This window comes from Saccostrea echinata, unplaced genomic scaffold (genome assembly GCF_033153115.1).
Source record: "Saccostrea echinata isolate AGI-Se365-2 ecotype Australia unplaced genomic scaffold, CSIRO_AGI_Sech_v1 ptg000022l, whole genome shotgun sequence".
Taxonomy (NCBI): Eukaryota; Metazoa; Mollusca; class Bivalvia; order Ostreida; family Ostreidae; genus Saccostrea; species Saccostrea echinata.
This window is the reverse complement of record NW_026889771.1, coordinates 13,662,118-13,678,880: the sequence shown is the minus strand read 5'-3', so window position 1 is coordinate 13,678,880 and position 16,763 is coordinate 13,662,118. Positions and strand designations below refer to the sequence as shown.

The following is a 16,763-nucleotide window of genomic DNA, read 5'->3' as shown; positions in this document are numbered from 1 at the left end:
ATCCCATACAAGAAACCTAGTATCAATGATGTATAATGACCTGGGTAAATCATGTGATCAAATACCTGTACTGGTCAGGTAGTCTTATTTGGTTGAGGTATATTTCCATGTGATGTTTCATTTTTCTACAGTGATAGGGGGAAGGGAGGGGAGGCTTCTGACATTAGTATGTCTTTCCACAACTACATTGCATCTAAGATTCAGACTTTTTCATCTTGGCAGTGGGTCTTTATATTTGACACAGAATCCCAGGAACAGTATAATGCAGACAGGGTTGCAGTGAGGAATCATTGATCCTCCAATTAGAATTAAATTTTATTTGTCAGACATTAAGGAGAGATCTAATGGTATTGACCTCCAATTTAGAAAATCCTTATTTGGTGTTGATAGGGTAGGGAGTTATGCACATTTTTAGAAATATAAAACTTTGACAAGAGGCCCATGGGTCACAATAAATATAAAACTGTGACAAGAGGCCCATGGGCCACAAAGCTCACCTGAGTTACTACATGTGTGGCTGTTCCGATCTCTATCAGCAGATTTTTTCCGTATGTAAAATTAAGATAAAATATTGTAGACCCACCCTACCCCATGCATCATGCTTTTAACAAACTTAAATCTACACTACCTGAGGATGTTTCCATATAAATATGACTAATCATGGCTTTGCTGTTCTTAAGACGATTTTAAAAGATTATATCTATATATTCTTATAAAAAAAATTGACTGGCCATTGTGGACCCCAATAAGGGGGGGGGGGGGGTATGATTTGAACAAACTTGAATATACCCTACCTGAAGATGCTTCTGTATAAATATAACTAACCATGGCTTTGCTATTTTTGAGAAGAAGACTTTAAAAGATTATTCTTATGTAAAAACTTTGATCCCCTGTTGTGGCCCCACCCTACTCCAGGGGGTCATGATTCAAACATTTGAATCTATAGTACTGTTCCTGAGGATGCTTTCGTATAAATATGACTAATCATGGATTTGCTGCTCCCTAGAGGAAATTTTTTTCTATATATTCCATGTAAAATTTTGATTGCCCATAGTTGCCCCACCCGACCCCCAGGGAACATGATTTAAACAAACTTGAATCTACACTACCTGAGGATGTTTCCATATAAATATGACTAATCATGACTTTGCTGTTCTTGAGAAAAGAATTTTGATTTTTTTCCCTGTGTATTCCTATGTAAAACTTTGATTGCCCATAGTGATTCCACCCTACCCCGCGGAGGTCATGATTTGAACAAATTTAAATCTACACTACCCCAGAAAGCTTTCACTTTAGTTTCATCTTTTCTGGCACAGTGGTTTTTGAGAAAAAGATTTTTGAATGACCCACCCAATTTTCACAATATCTTAATTATCTCCCCTTGGAAGAGGGTGTGGCCCTTCATTAGAATAAACATGAGTCCCTTTACCCAAGGATACTCTGTGCCAAGTTTGATTGAAATTGGCCCAGTAGTTCTAGAGAGGATGAAAATGTGAAAAGTTTACGACGCCGACGAGGACAACTACAACGACAGACAACGAACAAATTTCGATCAGAAAAGCCTACTTGAGCCTTCGGGTCATGTGAGCTAAAAATAAATTATGTAGTAGAAGCAACATTATTTAAAAATTCTAACAATCTATTTGAACAAGTAAATTTAAAGAATTGTGGTCCCCCGCTTTCCATGTCTTAGTGGATGGGATGTCATTAATTATGGCATATTGTAACTGTCTTGAGTGTGTGTCCTGACTTGACTGTGCATTATACAAAAAAAGATATAAATTATTGAATTAATAACAGTTATGGCAAAGATTATAGCTTCTCAAAACTATATCAAACTTCAAGATCAAGGTCATGAGGTCAAATATCATAATAAAATCCGAAAGGTCTTGTCACAAGTAATGCACGTGTGAAAAAAATATCAAAATCCAGAGTATACAATCGGAAAGGTCTTGAAACAGGTAATGCACATGTCAATTGTAAATCCCATATCTTCTCTCAATCAAAAGTTATCAGCAGCAAAGTTAAAATTTTTGAAAAGTAGGTCAAACTACAAGGTCAAGGGATTAAAAATCAAAGTACATTTGGAAATGCTTATCACAGGTAATGCACATGTCAAATAAGATTGCCCCACCTTCGCTCCTTCAAAAGTTAGCAACATTGCTGAAATGTTTGAAAAATAGGTCATACTTGAAGGTCAAGGTCACGGGGGTCAAATATCATAGTATATTCGGAAACATTTTGACACAGGAAATGCACTTGTCAAATATGAAAGCCCTATCCTATGTCATTCAAAAGTAATCACCGAAGTTAAAATTTTTGAAAATTAGGTCAAACATGAAGGTCAAGGGGTCAAAAATCATAGCATGCTCAGAAACACCTTCTCACTGGTAATGCACATGTCAAATGCAGGGTTAGAAACTCCCTAAAATTACAACTCGCAAATAATTGCGAGTACCAAGAAAGTGAACTCGCAATTTTATAAGACTACTCGCAATTTTCATATAAAGTTAAATATATATAAATTAAATACATGTAACTTAGGGAAAAAGTAACTACTGTACAATACACAAAATACAGCTACAGGGTGACTTTTATTTAAATTAGTGATTTAAATCAAAAGCATTGTGTGTTGTCATATTATATAATTTTGCTACAGTTTCAATGCAAAAAAAATCAACTCGCAAGTTTTCGCGAGTTACCTAATTTTTAACTTGCAATTTCAGAATTCTAACTCGCGTTTTGCGAGTTGTATATAGTGAATTTCGAACCCTGCAAATGTGAAAGCCCTATCTATTCTCAATCAAAAGTTATAAGCAAAGATAAATATTTCGAAAAGTAGATCACGGGTTTAAGGGGTCAAAAACCGTAGTACGTTTGGAAAGGTCTTGTCACAGGTAATGTTAAAATTTTTGAAAAGTAGGCCAAACTTCAAGGTCAAGGTCACGGGGTCAAAAATCATTGATTAGTATATTTAATTTGGAAAGGTCTTGTCACAGGTAATGACATGTAAAATATGAAAGCGCTATCTTTTCTCATTCAAAAGTTATGACCAAGGTTAAAGTTTTTGTGACAGACAGACTGACAGACGAAAAGACTGACAGACGGACAGACTGACAGACAGACGAATGAGAATTAATGTCCCCTCGCTTTCGCGAAAGCGGGGGGGGGGGGGGCAAAAAGTCGAATTGGGTTTCACTCAAATGTGGACATGAAAATATAAATGCCACATTTGTTATAAAGGAACAAAAGAAAAATGAGTCAATAAAAAAAAATCCTTAGATTTGTAGGAGGTGTGAGTTACACGAATTTTTTTTCTTTTTTCCGGGAGGGGGGGGGGGGATTCTTTCGTTGTTTTTTCCTAGCAGTCTTGACTAGGGTTGCATTGTCCATTTTAATCATGAAAAATCATCGATGTGTTTTCCTCATCAGTGGTTAGACTTATATTTATAAACCAATTATACTAATTATATATATATATATATATCATTTCCCGGGGGGGGGGATCCCTAGATCCACTCCTGCTTTGAAGATAAGCTTGCATTCAATAAATGTATTTCCAATAAACTGATACGATATTGATATGAATGGAATATAATCTGTGTGTGCATCCAGATTTTGGTATATGCAGTGAAAGGCAACATTGTTACTTTTCTCACATTTTCCCATTGTATCCTTCGCTTTCAGCCCTTTGGGCTATATGGGCTTTGATCACATGACCAACCCATACATGTATTTACATCCTGATAAAAGTTTAAAAATGATACCTTATTTCTTAAATATGTATCATTATGATGTTTATGTGAAAAGTTATTCACAATATCAATATTTTTATCCCGGCGGAAACATAGCAATCGCTCCTCAAAATCCCCCTTGAGACCCCCTTTTGACGCTGATGCGGAAACGCAATCCATACAGCGAGAAGCATCTCACAACATTCGTAAGCAGTTTTCGTATTAACTTACAAAATGGACGTCAAGAATATGCAGCTTTTCTTAATTGCTTTAGTGACTTTATGTCTGACGTTCTTACTCCAAAAAAGTGAGTACATTTTACATTTATCACAGTTACGGAAGAATATATTATTCAGGGTGAAACATTTAATGTCCATTCTTTGTACATACTGCCTAAATATGAAGCACGTGCATTGCACGACCTCTGTGAAGGATACAATGTGTCGGAAATGAGGATTAGGGGGAAATCGATTTTTATCCAAGGATGAGACAAAGAACTTAATCCAACTTAATGTTATTTTCTATTCTGTGATGTCGACAATAATACGAATATTCACTTTGAACACTCATTTATATTATTGCAGTCATGATTGTTCTCATGGGAATCTTTTTAAGTTTTTGTCTTCAACACAAAAGAATTTTATCCCAACAACAAGATAAAGTTATAACAAAAATGACCAAAAATGACAAATGTAATTTAAATAAATGAATGCAATAATGAAATTATATTCAGTAATTTTTGTGTATTTGCAGCAAGCGCCATTGAATGCTTTGAATGCAACTCGCTATACACAGCGCAGTGCAAGGACTCGCCTGGGTCACTTATGTCGAATCCACAATATTATAAAAACTGCTCATCAGAAAGCTATAGATGTAGAAAGATACAACAAGAGGGTAAGATACTGTTTCCTACTCTGTGAATCATGTTAATCTCTATCAATGGGTGATGGTTAAACATCCGGAAATTTACTATATTTCGCAAGGCTAGTAAAATATGAGACATTCGGCATTTCAAAAATGTTGGTATTTGTCTGGCATGCTGAAATTATTTTTTGTAAACTTTTGACTTTCTTTGCTACAACACATTCAAGAAATGCCCCACTGTGGCGTAAATTAAATATGAATTCTCAAAACCCCAACATTTGAAATCACATTTTTTTCCCAACATCATCAGCATATGTACAACTATTCCTCAAAAAAAAAAAAAAAAAATGAAGAACATCATTGAAAACTATTTTTTTAAAATAAAAATGGAACTCGTAAATTTTCTCTTTTTGACAAAATATACAAGTGCTTCTTCAAAAAAAAATTGAAAGTCAAAATTTTCATATCTTGTAAATAGTCATCTGCTACATATTCCACACACATCGTGACATGTACTCTGGAGTTTATACTAAAAAGATTCTGGAGTTCCTCATATACAATATCTGTGGAGTCTTTGAAAACCAGGTCTTCCAACAAATTTTGAATTTCCATGGGCATAAATTGTGCTCCTTTCTAAGCCGACCTGTTTTGTATTCTTATGAAGCAGAATTTATTAAATAATATCTGTATGAAAAGAATTTTAGAAAACAATCTAGCGGTGGACTTCAATTCGACATTAATGTCATGTTGTAATTTTGACATTTATCGGTTGTATTTACTGCCACATAAATTCAAAATTTAGATGACATTTAGATGCATTGATATCAACGATTTGTTTTTATCAATCGAGATATTCATCTTTATTTATATGTAGATTCGCTTTATCCGTTTGAAATGGAATTTAAAGGCACCACACTTTGCCTGTTGATATTTAGAATGTTGTAAATGACACAAGGACTTTACATTTTCCATCGGATGTTTGTTTGATTTGCTTTCATTCTGAGATAATTGTTCACTCATATTGGGTCTCCACATTGCCGATGGAAGGCTACAAATTTAGATATGTCTTTGGTACTTTTGACCATTGAGTAGTGCGGGATCTTTTTTATGCGACACGGGATATCTGTTTATGTGGTCTCATCCGAAGAACCAATTTAACTTCCTGTATTTATGTAGCAATTTTGCGCCTCCACCTGTTTATTGTGTGTTGTCTCATAACTGATTCGGTACGCAAGATCATGTTCTGTGCACGGTCAGTTTTAAAATTAAAATCGAAGCAGGCTACTGACAAATATATAATAAGTTGATACTACAGGGGTTTCAATATAATAAGTTGATGCTACAGGGGTTTCAACAGTATTGTTTAAGGCCAGTATCTCGCAAATTCTATGGTAGTAACTACTATTCTATGACAGTAATTACTATGGTAGTTATATAATGACTTTTTTGCAAATACAACTTTTAGTTACGTCAAATTTTGACTGACAAATTTCATACTTATTATTGGGCCGTTCTTTTTAAACAACAACGCACAATCAATCAATCAATCAATCAATCAAACAAACAAATTTTCCTTGATCTCAATACAGAGGGTCCACAGCAAGGAAGGTTTACTTTTGTTAGGTACTTGATTCCATCTCTGATGTTCAAAGTTTTATAGGATATATGGCATTGATCAATGTTCGTAATGGTCACCATTTTCATTGGTCAGAGAAAAAGATCCAGTTTTAATATTAATTTAGAAGTGTTTTCCGCTAGAAAATGGAGGACAAAATACTATATTGATGCATTTTGATAATCATTTTTGGAGAAATGCAAGGGTGAAATATAGGGCATGTTAGAAACGATTTAGGTTCCACAATGTTTCAGTTGGGATACTGTTAATTTTTTTTTTTAGTTGACAAGGATGAAGTAAGAATTATACGCCAGTGTGCCATAGCAAACCATACTGAACTCGGTTGTTTCGAGAGAGCGGGTACCTACAAGATCAAAATGTTTTACTGTGAGTGTGAAGGCAACGGGTGTAATTCAGCGCCGCACACGACACTTTCCATAGCAACAGTCTTCTACTTCGCAATAGGATTTTTATTGTGTATGGTTTTATAGAGAGAATTTTTCATTTTAAGCATTAGTAATTTTAGAACAAAAGATGTCCCTTCTGTACAAATGATTTCTATGATGTGCGCATGCTTCTAAATATAAAAGCATATATGAACATTTGCTATACTGTAATTCAGTAATATTTCGTGAGAGTTTTTAATGTTTCTTTGGAACAAACAAATTTATTTGCAAGATATCAAACATTATTTCGTGTACATATATCATCTTCTGTATACGATTAGTTGTAAGATCTTTTTTTTTTTAATTTTGCGACATATAATTTACTTGTCGACAGTCTTGCAAAATCACGCAAAAAAGTTCTCGCGGAAGAAACGTGATTTACAGTACTTAGTATGTTTAATTTGTGATGCAAATTAAACATAATGGATTGATGTTGTGTTTTGATTCCCTCAATAACTCACATTTTTATACATTTTTATCGTGATCTTCCACATTTACACACTCTTAGGTGGTCACTTAAATTTTGATTAACGTGAAAGATGTGTTTAAGTTTAAAGACACTTTACCTTAAATAAGCATACAATTGTAGAAGCATTTTATTTCATCAATGTATAAAAAGAAAAAAAGACTTAGACTTTATTTTTTTAAGAAAACATACTAACATGTGTTCTGTACATTACCTTTGTTTTGCATCATCAGAATTTATTTTTGATTCAAATTTTATGAGATAATAGTTGTTCAATGAAAATTTTGATTTATTGGTGCATTAAACTAAAAAAAAAAATCAGATTTAGAAAATTTAGGGTTTGTAGTACGTGTCTACACACGAAATATATCAAATACGCTAGTGACGCTACCCATTGGTTCCTCACTTAGAAGGGGAAAAAACTCAACAAAACTTTAAACTAGACAAAACTTATCAAACAAGTAAACTGTGCCTTACAATCTCATATTAATTCGATTGCTTGAATAATAAAAACAATCGCTCTAATCTTTGACATTCTCTAAAAATGGTCACTTTCATGTACGACAGAAAACCACAAGAGGTTTCCTAATGTTTCTTTGAGTTTGTGATTTTCAGGATATACGCATTTTTACAAAGCAATTTTGCATTTTAAGTGTGTTTAATTAAATAAAATGTATAATACATGTACCATTGTATAATGTAGCTCAATTTTTTTTTCTCAGTCATTTGTATTTACTACGTAAAAACACTAAGAAATCAACAAATTGTCATCATTTTTTATCAACGTTACAAGCTGCGACAGGAGACAACAAATAAAATTGTCACAAAACATCATGTGGTTGTTAGATTTATGATGAACTGACATTTATTTTAATTTTTAAAAGAATTATTCGTGAAGAATATGATTTAAAAGCAATGCTAGACACAAAGGCCATCTGACTCCTCTTTTGAATTTTTTTTTTTACATCTTTGTTTCAGGGATAGTATTTTATAAGTTTTGAGCACTTTTTTTTTTGCGATAAATAATGTCTGGTTTTGATACCATCACCATTTGTTTATTTCTATGAATGCAATTGAAGGACTTCTGAATTTCATGCTATATATGTAAAGTATTTGGTTTTATGGATTGTTGCAAATACAGGTATGACGGAAAGCTCTTATTTCCCATCTAGTGACTTAAGTCAAAACGCGAAAATCCAGGAGTTTTGTATTATATTATAAATTTTGAATTTACTAGGTATTTGTATTTACTTTGTATTTACCTCCTAAATACAAAAGTTGTAAATTTTATATTTACCTACACCCAGTAAATTAAAAATTTACAACATGATATTTGAGCAAAAATACTTGTACTAGATACTGTCATGTTATAGATTTAAATTGACAGGGTTGTAGTAAATAAAAAAAATTGCAATGTTGTAAAGAATTTACTGCCACCAGGTTAATTTAAAATTTAAATGATAAGTCCAGAATTAATACAGACTGCTGTTAGATTATCAAACTTTAAATTAAAAAGGCAATAGACTTTGAAAAAGATTTTATTGTAAACAAGAAAAAAAATTAACAGCATGTTGGAAACAAAAACAACAGTAAAAAGTATAAAAATGTATGATAAGAGTTTATAATATCTTTAAACTGTATGAACATGAAAAAGTATTTCTTTTTCAACTATTCTCAAATGTATGATACGGCAATGTTGATACGATCACACAGAATTATAGAAGGAATGATGTCTTCTTTCATATCTAAAAATAAAATTGTCCACTCGTCCAAAATACTATCAAATATCCCCAGTCACCAAAAATTTCCTATCATGTTGTTGATTTTAGTGAAAGAATCATGAAAAAAGAAGCAATTATATATAATCCTATTCGAAACCAGTATTCGCCAGTTTTATATCGGGAAAATATACACTCGGTCCCTCTAGATCCCTAGCTGTAGAGGCCAGCCCCTTTTTGATGAATTCATTTGCAAGATCTTGTGGTTCTGCACAACTTTTGTTCTCTGTGTTTTAACAAAATATTTACAAAAATAATACCTGCAAAACTATTTAAAACTGGCCTCTTTGTTGAATAAGCGTGTTTTACGTACGTCCTGTATGATTCCGTACGGACGTAAGTGGTAGATCAGGTAATCCATTACGTACATGTCTGGAGGCGACATGTAATGGAAGGATATACTGTAGTCACTACAGCATTCAAGACCCTATAATGAAATAATGCATTAAATTTTGATTTCAAAGTTACGAAAATATACAAAGAAATATGGAGAAAACGAACATTATTCAAGCTCAAAAGTCCATTCAAACAATACAAATCAGGAGCAGAGCAAACACGGACCTCTGAAACATCAGAGGTAGGATCAGGTGCCATGGATGAGTGACCATCCCCTGCCGACCCGTCACACCCGCCGTGTGCTCCTTGTCATGTTCGAGAAAAACGGAAAAATTCGTAGACAATTCAAAGTGTAAATAATGGCCTAATAATTAGTATGAAAGCATCAGTCAGCATTTCAGTGACTTAATGATAGATTGCTGACAAGGTCATTGTATCGACCATAGAACTTGCAAAATGATGACTTTAAACGAGACTGTTGATATTGCACTTCGAGAAAACTTTTTCATAATTTAATTAAGGTCCCAATCTTGACAGTTTCAAAAACAAGGACAATGTCATATATCCTTTCTCATTAAAAAACATCAATTTTGGTGAAGATGTTAGACCACCTTGTAAATATATACATTTACATACGTAAATACGAAATTGGTGAACGATTTTGTTTGTCTAAACATGAATATATTTAAACTAAATTAATAAATCAGACAAATGTGGAAAAAAGTCGACTTTTGATCTTTTTAATGCCTTCCAAATGAAGTATTTGCATATGTTTAATATCCATTTGCAATAACAAGACATCTAGGAAAAAAGTCAACAAAAATATACTGTCGTGTTGTAATTTTTTAAATTTTACCGGTTGGCAATAAATACAAATTTTTCATCATGGCAATTTGTTGTAAATTTCGTATTTAATGTCACCCGGTAAATTCAGAACCTTTCAAGTATATTTTTATTCTATCCAAGTATATCACTTTCATTAATTATTACCTTTCAATTCAATAATTAATTAAATAATATACATTAAAATGAAAATATACTTGAAAGTTTTGAGTTTACCGGGTGGTAGTAGAGACAAACTTTACAGCACGCATGGCAGTAACAATGCAATAGTACACCTCATAGCAAATTTCAAAGTGCAGAAAATATTGCTACAAAGTTTCAAATGTTTTTTTTAAAAAAAATGCAATGTGAAGCTTATAATATGCACTTCCAGAACCAACATCATCACTTTTGATTAGCTCCTTTTAACAGACGATTGAAATTAAAATACTTTTAAGTTTTACCTTTTTGGGGTAACTGGCTGCATTGTTGTAAAACCATTGGGGATATAGACCCCTTAAATGTGCACTCGGGTTAAACGGATGAAAAGTCTCCTTGCCATAAATATCCAGCGAATCTCCTGCCTTGATGCCCAGATGTTGCATGCATTTACCAATTTCTGCGTCTTCTGCCCCACCATCTTGTCTACATTTCGCAGAATCTGAAAGACCCTCAGTCACAAATTTTTCTAATGCATTCCTACTTAAAATGTAGCCCGCCCCTCCGCTGAAATACCCCTGTTCCACGATCACTTTGAACTTGTGTCCAAAATATTGCAAATTATTTGGATCGTGGTGAGAAAGAAAATATCGTAGATTTTCTACGATCATGTAAGTATCATCGTCTGCTTTGAGAAACCAGTCAAACTGATTCCCGTAATGTTCGTAACAGTAGCGAAACGCTTGTATCGTCTTTGCCGTCAAATGTTGCCGTCCTTCCGTTGTATTGAGGCCGATGGTTGGAAAGGAAGCGTTTGTTTCACTGCTGAAGAACAATGCTTTATTACAGCGCTTTGCCCAAGTATTTTTCACCGCTGTTGCTTTCCCATCCAAATTTTTTGGTGACGTCATGATCCAACATAAAATACGGACTTTCTTCGATAACCCACGGGCTATGACTTCATTGACATCTGTTAATTAAGATTCCATAAGCTATGAACTTGTTTAGAAGAGTATATGTAATCATAGTATCATGTGATAAATAATTTTATTTGCAGTGTTAGAAGAGAATTCATATATAGAAGAAGAAACCACACAAGGCCATACATACTTTTTTTTAACCCACAAAATCGTAATGCTGGTAAAACGGCTGAAATACTTTATTGCAAGCAGTATGGACTTGACGATATTCAGTCATTTCATTCCTTTGCAGAGTATATTTTTTCATTTATATTTCTTTATGATATTCACGTCTTTTATGTGTTTTTTTTTTCAATTAAATCTTGATTTTTCAGAAATGTAATTTTTTTGTATAACATCTTTCCATGTATTTCAATAATTCATAAGCATTTTAAAGCCTCATGTTTGTTTCTACACGTATGTAGGATAGTCATTTCTGGCGGTGTGCTTCGCAATACAAAGTAGTATCCTCTTAGAAGTCAACTTAATAAAACAAATTATTATGCAGTGCCAAAATTTCGATGTTCATAATTATAAATATTTCTTGCTTAGTCATAAAAAAAACTTTCTGAGATGTTTCACGATTTTTTCTATTTCGATGTGTTTCTTAACACAAAATATATATGACAAACGGACATCATTTTTGTGTAGACCAGTTAATTAAGCTAATTATGATGCACAGCCGAAGAAAAATAAGATGCATTGGTCATGGAGTTTAAGTAGAATTAACTCAGTAAATTTATGTCCAACACGTGCAGTGAATTTCATACTGATGCAATGGGAATTATTGTGTACGTACTGCATGCAATTTCGTTCGCCATCGCAAGCCACGATCACATTCATAAATTAGCGTCTCTTATTTAAAAAAAAAAAAAAGAAACATGCATGCCATTATAATTTCAATCATGTTTTAAAAAATGTCATAAAATTTTTTTGAAAATAATTTATCATAAAAAAATAAAAGATGTAGAATAGCTACCTGAATGTCTGAAGTGGTCAATTTCAACTCTTCCACTAATGTCAAATTCATATTCCGCATCTGTTATGTAAATAAATTTGAATATTTGTACATGTTCTAAATATCAACATCTCAAAAACAATCTCAATTTATTACCCGACAATTTTTTTCCAGTTGTATAACAGATTCAAAACACCTTAAACTATTTATCGAGTGGTAAATTGGAGATGTCATACACGAGTATTTTACAAATTTATTCTTCATTACCATACGCCAAGTTACCCGCCAAATCATCGACAGTTTTTTAATCATATACGATTGGTTATTTTGTTCCGACTTTTACCATACGACACTTACCTTTAACAAGTCTGGAATACTTATCCAAAAACAATATACAAAAGCAAAAGGTAAAACATACTCCGACAAACAAACTCCTCTGATATCGTCTCGTCACAACATGTAGCATTGTTCAGACTCCAGCGAGCGAAAAAAAAAATCTGTTAGTCGCAGACTTGTGCTACTTTCAAATGTATATTTTTCCTTTGAATTCAAAGAAAGGATACTTTAATTATCAATTTCTTCCTTCACACATCTTCTCACATTTTGCAGTTTATTTCACGATTCTAGAAACGAATACAAAGACGTGCAAGCTGGAGAAAAAAGGTTCTTCGCACCATGCTTGTCATTTCTTACAACTCTCAGTATCCAGGGAATAAAAAAACCGCGCACCATATCCCTGGCAGTACAGAAAAGATCTTGCATACAAATGTATCTTCATATCTTACCTCTAGTATATTTGACTTGATTATCTGACAGGAATTATTGTTAATAATTAAAGTCACGGACAGGTAAACCCAAACCACAACTTAACGATGCTACGCCTATTTAGTATAAAGGAAAGTCTGGTTTGATCGTCTAGGCTAATTAGAGAATCAAATATATTTGTTGATAATAAATTATTAAACAATTATATAGCTATGATTATTCCTTTCATCACATAATTTATGTAACACAAACGGCGAAATTAATAATAAAAAACAAGATGTGTTTGTGAAACACTGATGCGCCCGTATGGCAACTAAAGCGAAGGTTAAACTTTCTCAAATGCAAACCAAATATGTTGGTACCCAAAGTATGGTCTTGTCTCAAGGAATATACCTGTGAAAAAAGAAAGCCCCCAGCGCCACCATTGAATAGATATGGAAAAAAGTTAAAGTTTTTCAAACATAAGTCAAACATCAAGGTCAAACGGTCAAAATTAATAGTGCCCAAGGAAAGGGTTTCTCACAAGAAATACACATGTGAAATATGAAAACCGTAGCACCAACGGTTCAAAAGTTATGGCCAAGGTTAAAGTTTTCCAAATGTAGGTCAAACTCCAAGTTAATGGATTACACTTGTTGGTACCCAAAGGAAGGTCTTGTCACAAGGAATAGACATTTTAGATATGAAAGCCCTAGCACCAACTGTTCAAAAGTAATGTCCAAGGTTATGGTTTTCCAAAAATACGCCAAACTCCAAGGTCGAAGGTTCATAGTTGATGGTATACAAAGGAAGGTCTTGTCACAAGGATTACATATGTGAAGTATGAAAGTCCTAGCACCAACCGTTCAAAAGTTATGGCCAAGGTTACAGTTTTCCAAAAGGAGGTCAAACTCCAGGGTCAAAGTTGTTGGTATTCAAAGAAACGTTTTGTCACAAGGATTACATATGTGAAGTATGAAAGCCCTAACTCCAACCGTTCAAAAGTTATGGCCAAGATTAAAGTTGGGTAAAATTTTGAAAAACTTTGTCGAACTCCAAGGTCAAGGTCAAAAATTCAAATATAATGGTACCCAAAGAAAGGTCTTGTCACAAGGAATAAACATATGAAATATGGAAACCATAGCTCCAACCAATCAAAAGTTATGGGCAATGTTATAGTTTTTGCGGACAAACAGACAGACAGACAGATGGACGGACAGGGCAAAAACTAAATACCCCCGAATCTTCGATACGGGAACACAATAACTGTCTTTTGAAAATGTGCACAGATTATCGATGTTGGGTTTAAAACTTGCCAAATGTTAAGGAAGCTCTTTACACTAATGAATAATGCTTTTTTTGGACTTCGGAAAGAATATACCGGTATCATATAAAGGAGTATATATTTAGTTTATTTAGTTCATTTAAAACCTAGGGTACTTCTATATATTTCAAAGACGACGAAGTATAAGTGAAAAACAATCATCGCTGTTCACTTATACTGGTAAAATACATGTAAATAATGTGTTTTGGTCTAATTTTACGCTAAGAATCTGTTACAATCTTTAATCTGTTACAAATTGTGACATTCACAGTAGATTCCGGTTAATTCTAGCTGACATCTAAGCATACATCTAAGGACTACATATATCTAATTAGAACTCTTTAGTGTGCAGTGTTTGTAGCTTTCTTAATTACAATATATGGTAAAAACATTTTTACCATCGCTTCAACTCTTTGGTTCTATCCTATATTCAATGACTGAGGGTGATTAAATTTCGAAAACCTTGAGAATTGAAACAATATATAAATTCATGATTGCAAACATAAGAGGACTGAGAGAAAAACGTATTTTACCATCTCTCTCTCTCTCGTGGGTATTTCCATTCAATTATGCATCATGGGCTTTTTAGATATACTGTTTCTATTAACACACCTGGGTTATGGTGGTAAAACAGTTTAATCGATTGACTTAAATTTACTAGTACTTTATTTATCAAACCACAGAAATGTTTGGAACCTCTACAACAGCCAAAACACAACTTTTACGATGGTATTGGAAACATTTATTCTGTATTTCTATTAAAACCCTCTCAGTTTTGTCAGTATTCTAGCTTATAAAAGATTCAAATCATTTTTATTACTAAGGCACACACTAATTGTATTTTAATAAATTGGACAAAGAAATTAACAGAATATATTGGGGGAGGGGGGGGGGGGCGAAGGTTCTCGTCTATATATAATTTCTTTTTTAAAAAAAATAGTGTTCTCTCCTACTTTTCTGGGTCTACTGCTAACAATAATTAATAATATTACAATCAACATACACATATTCAAGGAGTTTAAAGTTTTTATTTCCTTCTTAATTTCACATCAACTACTAGGTCCACACGATGGCTTTCAGTTTACTTCATCTTACGAAGTATCTTATCTGTAATTAAGCAGGAGCTTTGTAGAATTGGCTAGCGCATATAAATACTTTTTGAAAGATATAACCCCCCTCTCCACACCCCACTTTTACATGAATGAAAATGTGTAAAATCCAACAATATCACTTGAAACTCATGCTGACTACTTTGTTAGTTGTAATAAATTTTCTATGAACAATTAGTAAACGTGGAACTAGTGTTCTCTCGGTTTGGTTCTGCATTGCTACAACTTATTCTTCGAATCTGCTTTTGTCGAATTCGAGCTTGTCTTTCTACAGTCTTCCTTGAACAAATTGCTATGATAGTGCTTAACGTAAACTTTTCTCAAATTGTTTCATATCCTCTTCTGTCCTGGTTATCAGAAATCACCGTACATATTCTCCTTGGATGTGAAACTGTTAGTTATCTTCTAGCTTTTATTAGTTGGCTTGACCTTGAAACACACAATTTGATCATTGTTGTCACTGCAAGGTTTAGTTTTACCCAGAAACTGGATTTTCTTTGCATGATCTTTTTCCGTTATCAATTTTTTGGGATCTCTCGATCTCTCTCTCTCTCTCTCTGAAATCTTCAACATGGCAAACCAGACTTAAGATTAATCCTCTCTATTCACGTAAATCACCAGACTTTCAACTTTTTGTGGCATCGTCCTATAACTACCAAAATAGTCCAAGCTCAACAAATAAATAAAATAGAATTTAAAAAAAAAATAATAAAATAAAATAAACAGAAATTTCCCTGGAGAGGTTATATTTCTTTTCTAGAATATTGAACAATCAATTGGTTTTACAGTATATTTATGTACATACCTCCTCTTTTTTTTTTTTTTTTTTTTTTTTATAACTTTACATGACTGTACAAGCTGCTATTGCAAAGCTTTATTCTAGAAATTTATCTGTAAGCATTGAATACAGAGGTAATTTTGTATTCAACATAGGTCCATCCTTGGTCTGTGGTTCTGTTTCAGCTTATAATACAGATTCACATCATGTACAGACTACTACTGCAAGACATGTGTTGATTGGACCATTAATTTAATGCACTAGACACTAATTAATGTGCATATTAAGAGGATCTTGTCCCCCAAAAAAATCACATTCATCTGAAAGTTGCCGAGATGAAAAATTAAAGCTTACTTTCTTACTCTTCTCCTAAATGGACTTAATATCATGCGTTTGGGAGTCTGTTTACGGTAGATTTCACTGTTAGTAAGGGTTAAAAGAATTATAGCATAATTTTATTAAAAATCTCCAACGAAAAAATGTCTATTATTCTTCCCCCAATGAAGCAGGAACGCGAATTTCATAAATTCTGCATATATATATATATATATATATATATATATATATATATATATATATATATATATATATATATATATATATATATATAATTTGACAATCAAAATGATTCTTAATTGTATGACAAACGAGATTTCAACTTTTCCATCGTC

General features: G+C 33.1%; 2 protein-coding genes across 3 annotated transcripts; one reads left to right on the top strand and one right to left on the bottom strand.

Moving 5' to 3' along the window:
- Positions 1 to 3,889: 3,889 nt before the first annotated feature.
- Positions 3,890 to 7,959, top strand: LOC133190485 (uncharacterized). Its single transcript, XM_061326144.1, has 3 exons — positions 3,890 to 4,041; positions 4,488 to 4,628; positions 6,496 to 7,959. The coding sequence occupies exons 1-3, from the start codon at positions 3,969 to 3,971 to the stop codon at positions 6,702 to 6,704; spliced, it is 423 nt and encodes a 140-aa protein (XP_061182128.1). The 5' UTR covers positions 3,890 to 3,968; the 3' UTR covers positions 6,705 to 7,959.
- Positions 7,960 to 8,647: 688 nt separating this feature from the next.
- On the bottom strand, positions 8,648 to 12,883 carry LOC133190477 (glycoprotein-N-acetylgalactosamine 3-beta-galactosyltransferase 1-like). 2 transcript variants are annotated; one of them, XM_061326134.1, is made up of 5 exons: positions 12,495 to 12,883; positions 12,159 to 12,218; positions 10,526 to 11,190; positions 9,164 to 9,330; positions 8,648 to 8,870 (listed from the first exon to the last, which is right to left on the bottom strand). In XM_061326134.1, the coding sequence occupies exons 1-4, from the start codon at positions 12,601 to 12,603 to the stop codon at positions 9,172 to 9,174; spliced, it is 993 nt and encodes a 330-aa protein (XP_061182118.1). In that variant the 5' UTR covers positions 12,604 to 12,883; the 3' UTR covers positions 8,648 to 8,870; positions 9,164 to 9,171. The 2 variants fall into 2 exon arrangements, with proteins under 2 accessions (XP_061182118.1, XP_061182117.1); XM_061326133.1 differs by having other exon boundaries at positions 8,648 to 9,330.
- Between the last annotated feature and the right edge of the window lie 3,880 nt (positions 12,884 to 16,763).